Raw genomic sequence first — 14,417 nt, forward strand, 5'->3', positions numbered from 1 at the left:
ACCAGGTACTTAGCAGGATGCCTGTGCTGCCAAGATGTACCGGGATGCCCCAGCCTGTTTTGAGCCCCAACTATTAACTTATGTTTAAGGTCTTTTCTGACTTTTTCTAAAAGTAGTAGTGGGGACTGAGGCAGCCTCAGGATGTAACCTCTCAACAAGTACCAAGTCACCAAGCAGTGAGACAATAATGCTGAGAACTGGCTTTTGTACATTGAGGTGGCTTTCACACTGCGGAGCATTGAATCTTTCCCTTCCCAGCTCTCTCTCCATGGTTGAACAAGCGTCCAACCCTGTATGTTTCAAGTCAGAAAACACAAGAGACATTATTGTTAGTATTGGGGGTTTATTTATAGGGCTGGTGTTTGGGGTTTTACCTGAACATCACTTACAAAGAGTAAATCAGCTGGGTTTTATAAACAATGCTTACAAAGGTCTCAGCATCTAATAGGTAAGCTCCAGGTACAGCACTCTGACTGATGGGGAACTTGGGTGAAACACCAAGTGGCTTTACAATCCCTTCCCTGCCAAAACCACAGTTGAGTTCAGGGTATTGTAAACACATGCAAAACCCGTTTAAGGTGTGCATCTAGCTTGGCTTATGTGACATGTATTGTCAGTGTATAACATTTGCCTCCTCTGTAACAACAGCTATACAACGATTTCAAGGTGCTTGATAAACCTGACAGTCTCATACTAGAGCAAATTGTTCTCCTAAAGACCTTGAAGCAAAATTTTATTAAATCCTTATATATCTCCATAGCATATAGAGGTAAAAAAAAAAAAAGTCACCGTGAGTCCTCTGCACACGAAGACATGGAAACCAGGAGCCTTGGACATCACACTAATACCTCCCCAAGTGACTGAAGCACTCCTATACAAATTATTTTGAACAACTGATTCTTAATTAAAGGCAAAAATTATATCAGTGAAACAACTCTCCCATTATGCCAGTTTAAAGGAACGCTATTATTTCTTGCATGAAAGTCAGCAATTATTTTAGTGAAATTTGAGGTGTTCTCTGATCCTCCTGGTCTGGAGCAGAGGCCTTATCTCCTAGCACTGGTTTCATCTGCTAATGGGACTTTGATTTGGTTGGCTTTCTTGTTCTTCCCTTTTTACAGCAGCACCTGCGGCAGCAGAACAGGCAGCACTTCAGAGAAATGAAGAGGGAAAGGAGCACCACAGTGAGGAGGAAGGCGATGACGTCCAGGGAGTGGTACTGGATCCAGTTCAAGTCATGAGCAGCAGGTCGCAGGTGTGGGGCCCCTTTGTGTCTCATTACAAACTCCACCCAGTGCACGGCCAGGTCCAGGGGATGGATGGGTCTGTCGAGGTGAAGGTCCGAGAGACGCTTGATGTTCTCTTTGTACCTGCCAAGAAAAGACGTTTGGTGTTTTCAGTGACTTGTGCTGCTGAAACTGAGTTCCCAGAAAACAAGGATGCAGTTTCAGTTGTCTGAGGCCCACTGGGGGCTTCTCTGCTGGTGTTTCCCCAACACCACCACCCCATGAGAAGGATAACGGCAAAGTTATGGGCCCAGAAAAGTGCTGTTTTCAGTTACAAAAAAAAGAGGGAAAGGTTTAGGAAAGAAGAAAAAAGAAAAAGCTTAGTTTGAGCTGTCAGCAAAATCTCTGGGGTGAAGGGATCTAGCTGAAATGTGAGACTGGGTGTAGAAGAACTGTCCAGCTGAAGATCAAGAGGCATTAATTATTATTGTTATTTTTATTACTACTGCTACTACTACTACCACTGTTGTTACTATTATTGCTATAAGAACAGTGGTTAGGAAGCAACAGCAATAAGGTGCCGTTTTTCAGAAACATGACGGGGAAGAGGCTGCCAAGGACTGAGAGGCCCTAGTGACAACAGAGAATGGGATCAAGGAAGAGGAGGGTGTGAGGGTGTGTCTTAAAGGTCCCCTTTGCTGTGATGCCTTAAAACATCTTGGGCATGTTGACTGCACTACTGTGATGTCCAGCATGGTTCCCTGTACTGCCTCAGTGTATCTGGGCGTGTTCCTCCTGCTCTGTGCTGGAATTGTCCAGCATTGCTGAGCCAGGCAGTAGCTGACTGTGCTCATACAGCTCCTTATGAGCACTGGGCAGGAGAAAATGACTGAGAAAACTGGTCTGTAAAATAAATGAGTGATAATAGCTATGTTTAGTAAACCTTGGCAGCTGGGAGGCAATGTTTCCCAATGCAGTACAGCCTCTGGACTATACCGAGGCACTGCCACTCATCTGCTTCCTCCTGCTTCTGTGCAGACACATCTCTGGGCAACCCTCATGCAAAGGAAATCAGCCAGGCAGCTGAGTCTTTTCAGGCTCCTCACTGACTCACATCACCACTGATTTGGGGAAGAAAAGCAGTTTGCCGCATCTCCCTTCACCAACTGTCTTTTCTACATTGTGTTAAAGCTCTCAACATCACTGCCTGGTAAATTTGGCTTTAAGCAGATGGCACATCTTTTGTCAGCTTGATTTCTTCCATTGCACTTATACCCCATCTTTTCTGATACCTGCATCCTCTCATAACAGCCAGTTCTTGTACCTAATGCCAGGCAGTGAGAAGGATGGCACTGTTATGGGGACAGGACGAGGTTAACCCAGGGCAAGCATCAACTTCTCAATGATGTAACTTTGATATAAGAAGGCATATAAGAACAGATTAGTATTCTGTTAAGCAGGAAGCTAGAGTGCTGGTGTTTACAACAGTAGAGGGAGAAAGGCTGTGCTTCTATTACTGACTTTTTATCATTAATAACTGCTTTCAGGGCAGCGAATATGTCCTTTGAAGTCATTTCGAGTACATTCAGTGTCAGTCCTGCTCCCCGTGACTCTATTCGCTTGGCGTTGTCCATCTGGTCTCCAAATAAAGGCATTAGTACCATTGGCACCGCATTGCATATGCCCTCATAAACACCATGCGAGCCTCCGTGGGTAATAAAGGCACGAGTCTTAGGGTGAGCTGTGGAGGAAAGAAAGATTTGCTTAGCTCTTTGATTTATTAAGCCACAGTAATACATCCCTGGTGAAAAACTTGCGCAAAAATGGCACTGGTAGGTGTAAATCAAGAACTTCGGATTGTCATGTGCATCATTACTTACGGACAGACTTAGGGCTGCAGACAACAGGACATTATAGGGGATTGAATGAACCTTGGGTTGTAGAGCTCTGTCTTGGTTGGGTGTTCTCTGGAAAGCCTTGGATAATCCTCCAAAAATTCTAAGTTTTTAAGATGAAATCACAACCAAGTGAGGTTAAAAAGGATGTTACCATTGCTTGCTTTTTACCATGTCTTCCATTTGCTGGTTTTGCAGATCTCGCGCAGCCAAGCTGTGGTGTCTAACAAAAAAATGCTCCTGGCAATAGCACATACAATTTTACCACTTGAAAAGCCTGATGACCTGTCTGGAAATGCTCACTTGAGGACCTTAAATTTTCTTTTCATTCCAGTAGACAAAAACATGACAAAAACCCATGGCTGGGTGTGGAGACTAGCTAGTCAGAGATAAAGACCCCCCCCATATTTGACAGTAAGGGTAGCCAAGTGTTGGAACACCTTTCCAAACAATGTTGTTTCATAATACAGCAATTCTGAAGTTGCAATCAAATAAGTTTCTAAAAGACAAGCTCTGGTTCAAACAGCAAAGGCTGTAAGGCAGTCCTGTGACCCACAATGATACAGGGAGTCAGCACAGGTGATGCTAACTGGGCCTTACAACAGCATTATCAGATTAAAAGAAACATGCTGGTACAACTCTAGGTATCTCAGACCTACCCAGAAGATCATTCTGTGGCAGCCACTTGACAAGCTTTACATTCTTCGGCAGGTTGCGGGGCACCTCTCCTGTGTATCGCCACAAAACCTTTCAAAAGAAGTAAACACAATGTCAGTTATCATCAAATGGCCCCTTGCTGCTCCTCAGTGGGTTTGAAAAGCACAGCTAAAAGCATCTATGGTGCACAAAGCCTGTTTCATTGTGCAGAGTCACTGGGGTGATAGTTTCTTCTGGCTTCAGGAAGCAGGAGAAAGAAAGGGGGACCAAGCACGCTGTAAGCTGAAGGCAATCATATACTGCATTTGGCAATAGTCTTGAATTGCTGTGCTGGAAGAGGAAGGGGGAAGCTATACCGTTTGAGGGACTGATCCCAAGGCATCTGCGATTTCCTCAGCTTTCTTCATAGGAATCTCAGAGACCATGGAGCCCAGCGAGAAGACAACAATGCCGTGTTCTCCAGAGGCATTCACAATAGCTTCAAATTCCTGCCAACACAAAGCACATCCTTAGTCAAAGTCACTTCCACATCAGATGCTGTAATTTCTGTAATGATCCCACAAAAACTATCTGGAAAGGCAATAAAATGAACAGCCAACACAACAAAATTATGGTCAGGAAAATTAGTTATCTACATGAAAATGAGTCCCAGGGGGAAAAAATGGGCACAGGTGGATGAACAAAGTTACAGAGGCATGTGAGTGTTTGCAGAATTGAAGCCCAAACTGAGATTCAGAATGGACATGAGAAAAAATTTACATTAAACCAGTCACATAGCAAAGCCTGCCTGCTCAAAGACGTCAGTTTCTGTGCAGTAAAAAAAGATGCTGTACCAATTAAAGAATAACTCATCAGCATACTTTTCCTGGCAACCAATCCCCAGGTGAATATTGTAGTTTATTTTAACATTTTTTACAAGTCAGATGCTCTGACTTTAGAGTTGATGCTCTTCTTTTCAAACCATGCAGCTGCAGGAGAGAATTATGGTTTTGAAAAATGTTCTGACAGCAGATCGCTTTAATTTCTAATACCTGCATTTATTGGGTCTGCTTTGAGTATGATAATATTGAACCGCTGCCATTTTTTTCCTGTTTTGTTTGTTTGATTTAAATAAAAGAAGGACTAAGAGATCTGCCACTGGAATCCAAGAACAAAAGGATTCCAACGAAGCATAAAAACAGCTGAAGGCTGGAGCAAAAATTCTGTGCCATAGAAAAATATTTGGTAAAGCCAGGGAAGGAAAGACAAAACTGGGGGGAATTGCTGCAGGCATTGGAGTTAAATGAGTGGAATAAAATGAACTAAATGTTCCCGTAAGTCTGGCAATTGAGATGTTATCTCTAGGGTCTGAGGGGATAACCAAGACTGACCCTCCTGGTTTACACTCTGTGATGTATTTTTGTGGCTGACCAGTGTGCCGTGGCCCTTCGCTTGGACTGCAGCCCAGACAGAAGGCACCATTGGAGGTTTGCTGATAGCTGCAGCCTGAACAGCAGGCCTGATGCTCTCCCAGGGGCAAACAAGGTGAAATGTAACTCTCCTTTCAGGGCTTGGTTCTGTCTTACGAGATTTCTCTCCATTAAGGCACTGTAGATGTCTGGTTGGGAACTCGGGGCTCAGTTCTGTATAAACTCACAGACATCAGGGAACTGCAAAATCCTCCCCAAACTACAAATGTGCTTTTGGTACAAAGTTCTTTAGTAGTTCCTGATGCAGAGAAACAGATACAGCTATTTCAGGGCATATTTAGCCCTATTTATTTTCTGTGGGACTAGTCACATCAGTTTTACTCTGTTCTTTAAATGTTTTTGTGTGCCAAGGTCTGACTTTCTGCTCAGAAATACCACTATAATTATGAAACTTTTTGCAGCCCTGCTTTGGCAATAGCGGGATTATTTTACTAAAACCTTTTTAACCACCAGCTGCTTGTAATGGTGGGTGTTACACATGACCTTTATGAAATACCTGCAGTGGACACTCACTGGAAAATATGAGAAAGCACTAAGAATTAGGAGGATTTCTTAGTGGAAAGTGGCAGATATCCCGTATGTAGGAAGTTTGGTGTAGTTCAAGCAAAATACAGTTGTAGTCCAGATCTGGGACAGGGTATTCTACACAAAAGAAGCAGATCTTTTGCTGCTTTGCTGGGTGGTGGGGATTTCATTCAGGTCTGCCACTGTCTGAAACTCCTGCAGAAATGGTTCTCTGCTCCAGGGCAGATGACTAGGATGATTTGGCCTGTTGCATTACCCTAGCTAGCACCAAGTCTTGTAAACAGGTATACAAAACAAAATTACTGAAAATAGGCAGTAAGAAAATACTGGTGGGAAAAACTGGAAAAACCCAGCTTTGTATGCACCCTTGTCTGGGAATCTGGACATCTACCACAAAGTAACACACTCCTCAATGCACAAGGGATGCAGAGGTGCAAAGTGCTTTCCTAGCCACTTCCACCAAGCTCTTTTGCCTGTTAGTATTTGTTACTGCCAGGAGCTCCAGCTGATGGTGTGAGGAAACAGAGCAGCCATAGATAAACTAGGAAAAAAAAAGGTAACTGACCTGTGATAATGTTTTTTCCTGAGTGCAGCTTATGCCTCCGATCAAGACCATATTAGGCATGAGGGGCCTGGGGTACTCAAACACAAAGTCATATTTCATGAGCCAAATAGATGCATGGCTGAACAGCTCAAGCACTGTTGCCTTTTGTTGGAGGAATTCTTTGATCAAACCATCATACGATGAATAAAGAAAGCTGCAAGCCAGGGAACTGCTCAGGCCAGCTATGAGATTGCCCACACGCTGGAGGAATGCCATGTGGTCTGTGTAGCGAGTGAAGGACCTAGGAATGTAAGAAGGAGGATTTGGACAGAGGGTAGCATGGAAGTCTAGGCTGCACGGCAATCCCCGTACAAGATACACAGAAGGTAGGGAGAGATGTTCGGCCACTATCTGTCCACATGGAAAAAAAGGATCCATAAAGACAGCATCAAATTTGCTTTCTTCAAGGTATTCAATCAGCTCTTTGTTAGACAGAAGACGTTTGCAGGAATCAAAGAACATGGTTGTAATATTTGCCATTTTTGAGAATTTTTCCAAGAAGGGTTGAGGTGTGAAACTCCTGTAGCCCATCTTTTTAAATTCTGCCTCCACATACTCCTTGGTGTAAGACACAGAGTATGTTTTCATGGTAAAATGCACCGATGAATCTATCCGCAAATTTATCTCTGGTGCAACAACCACAATTTCATGTCCCCTCTGTCTGAGCCGCTCCACAATCGGGCGCATGCTGAGCCAGTGGCTGCCATCGATAGGTACAACCAAAAGCTTTCCACCTTCAGAAAAGGTCCACAGGAGCAGGAATAGCACAACCCAGGAGGCAAGAGAATTAAAGCCTGTATTTGAAGAAGCCATTTCCCTTGTGTCATCAGCAAAGTTTTAAATGGCCACAAAACTATTGCAGGGGACGAGGAGTGGATTTTGGAGTACTTTGCACTTTATTCTTAACTAAGTGTTTAATTTTTAACAGACTATGTTTGTGGGCAGAAATTAGGGTAATTTTTAACTGAGGGTAAAGGTTGGATTTATCATCTGTGCACATGGTGAAAGCTTTAAGCAACTGGGCGCTGCAAGGTAAAGTTGAATGCCTGAATTAACATTAGAGGATTCAAACGCTCAGGGGAGAAGTGGCAAGCAATTGGCCATGTGTTGCACTGAAAGGCTGAACAGTGTTACGAATAGAAGGTAACACCTGACAAAGCAATTACTATCTTATTAACATCCAGTTAATGATCAACTCCCTGCCTTGAGTCTTCTCAGCTGATTGGACACAAAATTTGGAACAAAAGCCTGACCTTTGGATTACCTTATGCTCTCACAGTTTAAAGAAGAAGCAATGATTGACAGAGACTTGATATACAGTACATTGATAAGGTTTATCCATTGGTCTCTTCTCCCAAGTAATTAGTGATAGTAAATGGCCTCAAGCTGCATCAGGGGAGGTTTAGATTGGATAGTTGGAAAAAATTCTTTACTGCAAGAGTGGTCAGGCATTGGAACAGGCTGCCCAGAGAGGTGATGGAGTTGGCATCCCTGGAGGTGTTCATAAAACGTGTAGACGTGGCACTTCAGGGGATGCTTTAGGAGGCATGGGGGTGTTGGGTTGACGGTTGGACTTGGTGATCCTAGAGGTCTTTGCCAACCTTAATGATTCTATGATTCTATGTTGTACTAGTTATCAAAATGAAAGCCCTGAGTCTACAGTAGTTAATGAGATGCAAGCTTAGCAACAGCTTCTGCAGTTGCCACATCACTGCAGTCTGAAAAAAAAAAAAGAACTAACATCTGCACTATTTCCACAGCCAACTAGGAAGACTTAAACAAGCTAGGGAGGGAGGGTAGGTAGTTACAATCCTGAAGGCTTCTTTTTTCTAATCATCATCTTATATGCTATCTTACATTGCTGCTTACACAGATTCAGAGGCAAAAGAGCTCCCTCTACCATCTTTGATTGTGTACCCCTGGTTTTGTGGTATTCATCTGCATTATCAATCTCTATGGCACACTGTAAGCGCCTGGGTATATATACACAGAGTTAGTTCCACATTCCAATTTTTCATCCAATCAAGTCTCCTGCAATTCATCACTATTCCACAACTGTTAGGGATATTAAATTGTATGACCTAGAATTGGTTTCTCATTTATCTAGATATAGCACATGTGTCATGATTGTCTAATATTTTGCTGTTATGCTTACAACAATCTAAGCTACACCTAGGCAGCTACATAGCTTAGAAAACTTCACCTGAACTCTCCTGGAGAGAAACCCTTCACCTGCTTGCAGAGCAAGTCTTCTGGTCATCTATCAGAGATTGAGATTCCTACTTCCAAATCATGCCATCCTGGTACTCAATCACATAGTGCCTCAAGTACAAGTACTACTATAGGAAGAACTTAAAAAATTGAATCTTAAATAATCACTAATATATGCTATCATACCTTCAATGTAAACAATGACAAACCTTTCGTAATGGCTTCTGCTCAAAGTTGATGCCTCCAATAAAAACCATATTTGACATTATTGGGCACAAATACTGAAACCCAAAGTCGTATCTCATCAGCCAAATGGATACTTTCTTAAAACAGTTCCAGTACTGTTACTCCTCTTTGAAGAAACTCAGAAGCTAAGTTCCCATATTTTAAATAAAACAGATAGCAAAACAAATGCTCTGAAAACTCAACCATGAGGTTCTTCACACGCTCCGTAAATGTCATGTGAACTGAACTGGACGTGAAAGTCCTCGGCATGTAAGAAAAAGGACTGGGATGCTGGGTGGCTTTGTAGTCGAAGGTACATGGAAGACCGTGCATGAAGTACACTGAAGGGACAGAGAGACATTGAGCAACAATTAGTCCACAGGGCAACACAGGATCCATCATAATGGCATCTAACTTGTTGTAATGGAGGTACTTCATTAGTTCTTCATTATATAAGAGAGGCCAACAAGTAGAAGAGAACATGTTGGTCAGTTCTGATACATTACTGAGTAAAGTTGTAAATTCTTCTGGAAAGGGAGGGTTATCAAAACTTTTTTTCACCAATGGAATGGTAGTATCTATCCATGAACTCTTGTGTGTAAGGCACAGAGTATGTTTCAATGGTGAGAGATTGTGAGGTTTTCACGAGCAAAGTGGCGTCAGGAATCACTGCAATGATTTCATGCCCCTTCTCCCAGAGTTTCTCTGGAACGACACACATGGTCAGCCAATGACTTCCATCCAGAGGCATGACCAAAAGCTTCCCACCTTCTGCCAAGCTCCAGAAAGAAAGAAAAAGAACAAGCCCAGTGCCTATCTGGTACCTCCACTTAACTGTCATGGGGCTGTCAGCAGGCAAAGAAAGGCTCTGCCCCTTCTTACTTCTTCCAAGCAGCATACGAAGGCAAGAAATAGTTGTACCTCATTTATAATGAGGTGATCTTGATGGTCTTTAATCTTTACCTCTACAAAATGTTCACTAAGACAGGTTGTTGGAGTTCAAAGATCACGTTTTAAATGGTGATAAAAGCATTGATAAGAGTGCTATCAAGGGATCTAAAGCAAGAAGCATTTCCATACATTTAAGTTATCTTAAATGATTCAGAACAAATAGCAGGGTCTTTGATTAGCAGAGGTAGCATTGGTTTGTAGGGGAATTTTTCTGGGTCTGGGTTCTTTTAAGTGAGTCACTGTGCACTTGACTGTCCTGTGCCAGGTTCAAGCCAGGAATCAACATTTATGGCCGCTGAGCTTCTCCAGAGAGCTTATAATACAGGAAGCATGTTGCACTGTTGACATGAAAGACCTAAACCTCCAGCTTTCTCTCTTACACCTTTGCTCAGAAAGGTGCCTGGAGTTCACACACACAATGTTCTACACAGTAAGCAGAAGCCAGCATGCCAAGCAGTGGTGTCACCAAAGTTTGGGTAACATATTAACCAAATGCCTTTTTATATAAACAATGATGAAGCAGAATACACAGTTCTGGCTCAAGAGGGGCCATAAGAGTTTATTGGTGAGTGGCTTGAGGCCAAATGTCTTTTGGAAAGCAATGGTCCAGCAGAATATGCGGTTCGTGGTCACGAGGGGCCATAAGAGTTCATAGGTGAGAGGCTACAGGCCACATGTTTTTGAAAGTTCTTAATAATAGCTACTTTTCAAAAGAAGTTAATAAGGCTTGGCTGTCGTATGAGCCAATGGGAAGTCTACACTTGTGTTCTCTGCTTACCAGGAGAAGGGAGGAACAGAGTTTCTGAGCTGCTTCTGCATGCACTATGATAAGATTTTTAAAGGAAAAAAAAAAAACAAAACCCAACCCCCAAAACTATGCTGGAAATCCTGTTCTCTAGAACACTTGACCGCAGCCAACAGCTACTCAATGGGGACTAGCGATGATGACGGATGTGGAAGAGAGTCCCACTCCAAGGACTTGTTTAGGCATCCAAATCAGGTTGGTTTGAATGAGATTTAAGTGCCTAATATGCTTGAGAACCTGGGTTGAAGCTGCAGCAAATGATGCAATGGAAACCCAATGGATAGACAGGTGAATGGAATAGGTGCCTATAAACAAAGCAACATCCTTAGATAGGGAGAACATGCAAGGGTACCTGAAAACTTTCAAGATAGACTTAGAAAAGCAAATATCTGCAGTTTGTGCTTAGAAGAAGTGCCTGATAAAGCAGATCTTATCTGCCATTAACACATATTTCATAGAAAGGGAAAAGGTGGATGCCAAAAGTTTGCAAGTTTACAAAAGCAAAATAAGATCCAGGAATGGTAGCTGAACAAGAGTAATTGCTGGCTGGAGAAGAAAGACTGTTTTAGATCCCCAGCCAAGCACACCTGATCGGAGAGAGAGGTCTGAACAGTTTCTTCATGCTGTGCAGCAGCCTGGAAGAGTTGTCATGGAACCTGTAGGAGTGATAGGAAATCTGGTTCGTGAAGTGGCTACCTTTGCCATAGGTACCTGGGTGAGATAAGCACATTCCAATGCTAATACTAAGTGTGACCTAAAAAGTTTATTTTGATAGGAGGTTCTCCATGTGGCATGTTAAAAAAAGTGATTTTCATAACCCAGCAAGAAGGACTGTAAGATCTAAGCGAACTGTATTAAAAAGGAAGGAGTTTCAGACATCAATACAGTCCCATTCTGCAGCCTGTTTAAGCAAAACTTTCTCTCTAGCTGACAGTGAGGCAATATTAAAAGATCAAAAACTAAAGGAGGTGGACAGAAGGTATTCTCGTGTGCAAGAGAGTTAGCTGCTGTACCTATGCCTGCGTTTTCATGTTTCAGTGATAAAGAGGAAAAGATCTCACAAAACAAAGCAATGCAGCATTACGTACGCCCTAAGGTGGCAGTATACACTCAGGTAGTTAACCCGTAGTTGCAGACATACTGTTACTCTATGCTAACATATAACAGGCCTCAAATGTCATATTTGATATATAGTCACTTCCATGTAGTCTTTATATTCTGCTAACATTTCAGCCAAATATGTATTATCTGTGTAACACTAATATATTATGCAATAAAACAACATTAAAGAGGTTAAAAAACAAACAAACAAACAAAAAACACAGCCCCCCACCCTCCACTTAAGGCTAATGGCAGGTTCATAAGAGTTTAAAAGTTGTGTCACTGGATTTGGAGCAACACACAAACACTGTTTCACCTGTATATGAGTCCACAGGCTGAAGTCCACTAACGGAACAGCAAGTTCAGCCCATTCCGAAGGCAAGAGTGAAAAAAGAGATCTATCAGGAGAAAGTAAAGCTGAAGTACAGAGCTGAGTGCCAAGGCTGAATGCTGGGAAAGCTACAGAAAATATCTCCAGTTAGGGAAACCCATGATTACCTCTTTTGTAATTCTACAAATCTTAGCAGTCAAAATGTACCTTTTATTAATCACCCAAATCCTTTTTAAATTCATAGTTTTTATCTAAAAAAAGAAATCTGCTGGTGTTGAGAGGCAATTTTTGTTTTGTACATGGTATGAAAAAGTACTGCCTTTTGTTTGCTTTAAGCTTGCTGCTGCCTCATTTCAGTGTTAGTCACAGGTCAAGTATTTGGAGAAACTGCATATCAGTTCCCCTTTCACCTTTGCTACACTTCCCAGGATTTATAGACCTCTGTCACGGCTTCTCTGTCATAGTTCTTTTCACAGGTTTAGCGATATGGTTTATTCCATCTCTGCTTTTCTAGACTGAGAGCCAAGTTGAATCCCCTTAAAAATGCTTCATTTTTACTGCTTTTTCTGAAAAATAAGCCCTAGTTCACTGCAAAGTCAATATCTGAAAAACTTACTTCACAGGAATAGTTATTTCTAAAAATAGAAGCTATGATGTTACTCTGCAAACTACAAAATATACTTGAATACCCTACAGGGTTTGTGTGGCAAGGTTTTGGTAGTGACGGGGGGGTAGCTACAGGGGTGGCTTCTGTGAGAAGCTCTAGAAGTACCCCTATGTCTGACAGAGCCAATGCCAGCCGGCTCCAAGACAGACCCACTGCTGGCCAAGGCTGAGCCCACCAGCGACAGTGGTAGCGCCTCTCCGATAACATATTTAAGACGGGGGAACAAAAAACCCTGGCGCAATTGCAGCCAAAGGGAGGAGTGAGAATATGTGAGAGGAACAGCCCTGCAGACACCAAGGTCAGTGAAGAAGGACAGGAGGAGGTGCTCCAGGCGCCAGAGCACAAATTCCCCTGCAGCCTGTGGTGAAGACCATGGTGAGGCAGGCTGTCTCCGGCAGCCCATGGAGGTTAGCGGTGGAGCAGAGATCCACCTGCAGCCTGTGGAGGACCCCACACTGGAGCAGTTGGATGTGCCTGAAGGAAGCTGTGACCCTGTGGGAAGCCCACACTGGGGCAGGTTTGCAGGCAGGACCTGTCATCCCATGGAGAGAGGAGCCCACGCTGGAGCAGGTTGGCTGGCAGGACTTGTGGTCCCGTCAGGTGGGTCCACGCTGGAGCAGCCTGTTCCTGAAGGACTGTGGCCTGTGGGAGGGACTCACATTGGAGAAGTTTGTGGAGGGTTGTCTCCCATGGGAGGGACCCCGTGCTGGCACAGGAGAAGAGTGTGAGGAGTCCTCCCCCTGAGAAGGAAGGAGTGGCAGAAGCAATGTGTGATGATCTGACCACAATGCCCATAATATCCCATCCCCCTCTGCCCTTGGCAAGGAGGAGGTAGAGAAACTGGGAGTAAAGTTAAGCCCGGGAAGAAGGGAGCAGTGGGGGGAAGGTGTTTTAAGATTTGGTTTTATTTCTCATTACCTTACTCTGATTTGATTGTTAATAAATAAAGCTAATTTCCCTGAGTTTCTTTTGCCCGTGACGGTAATTGGTGAATGATCTCTCCCTGTCCTTATCTTGACCCATGAACCTTTAGTTACATTTCCTCTCCCCTGTCCAGCTGAGGAGGGGGAGTGATAGAGTGGCTTTGTTGGGCACCTGGCAACCAGCCAGGGTCAACCCACCACAAAGACACATTAAAAAGTCTGCAATAAAAAAAATATCCAACAGTCATTTTACAGGAATAAAGTAACCGAACTTATACTTTATTTTTACGATGCCAGTTCATATTTTAAATAAGGAGCATCACTGGCCTGGGATATGCAGAAAGAACACCACAAGCTGGAGAAATGGGCCAACAGGAGCATCACAAAGGTCAGCAAATGCAACAGCAGAGTTCTGCTGCTTGGACGGATAACCCCATGCCACAGGGCAGGCTGCACTCCAGCTGGACAGACAGCAGCTCTGCAGAAAATAACCCAGGGTCCTTGTGGACAAAAAGTTGGATATGAGTCAGCAGTGTGCCCTTGCAGCCACAGAGGCAATAGCGTGCTGGGCTATATGAGCAAGGGTGCAGCCAGCAGACTGAGAGAGGTCATCCTTCTCCTCTCTTCAGCACTTGGGAGACATCTGAAGACATGTACCCAGTTTGGGGCTTGCCAGTACAAGACAGACGTTGATGCGCTGGAACAAGTCCAGCAAAAGCCAAGAAGCTGTTTAGGAGCTGGGGATTGTGATGTGCAAAAGAGGCTGAGAAAAATGTGCTTGCTCAGGATTCAGAAGAGAAGACTAACAGGAGATCTCATTGCTGTCT

At 43.4% G+C, this 14,417-nt stretch overlaps 1 protein-coding gene across 4 annotated transcripts in view; it reads right to left on the reverse strand.

Moving 5' to 3' along the window:
• Nucleotides 1-323: 323 nt before the first annotated feature.
• LOC104053578 (UDP-glucuronosyltransferase 1A1) overlaps nt 324-14,417 on the reverse strand; it is a 33,200-nt gene continuing 19,106 nt past the window's right edge. For 3 of the 4 annotated variants that reach the window (XM_064452192.1, XM_064452193.1, XM_064452191.1), the window contains exons 2-5: nt 4,135-4,266; nt 3,781-3,868; nt 2,748-2,967; nt 324-1,370 (exon numbers count right to left, since the gene is read on the reverse strand). In XM_064452192.1, the coding sequence (XP_064308262.1) occupies nt 1,073-1,370; nt 2,748-2,967; nt 3,781-3,868; nt 4,135-4,266 (738 nt within the window). In that variant the 3' untranslated portion in view covers nt 324-1,072. Of the gene's footprint in view, nt 1,371-2,747; nt 2,968-3,780; nt 3,869-4,134; nt 4,267-6,337; nt 7,247-14,417 lie in introns of those variants that run through there. The other variant, XM_009515033.2, reaches the window with a different exon arrangement.

This window comes from Phalacrocorax carbo, chromosome 5 (genome assembly GCF_963921805.1).
Source record: "Phalacrocorax carbo chromosome 5, bPhaCar2.1, whole genome shotgun sequence".
Classification (NCBI taxonomy): domain Eukaryota; kingdom Metazoa; phylum Chordata; class Aves; order Suliformes; family Phalacrocoracidae; genus Phalacrocorax; species Phalacrocorax carbo.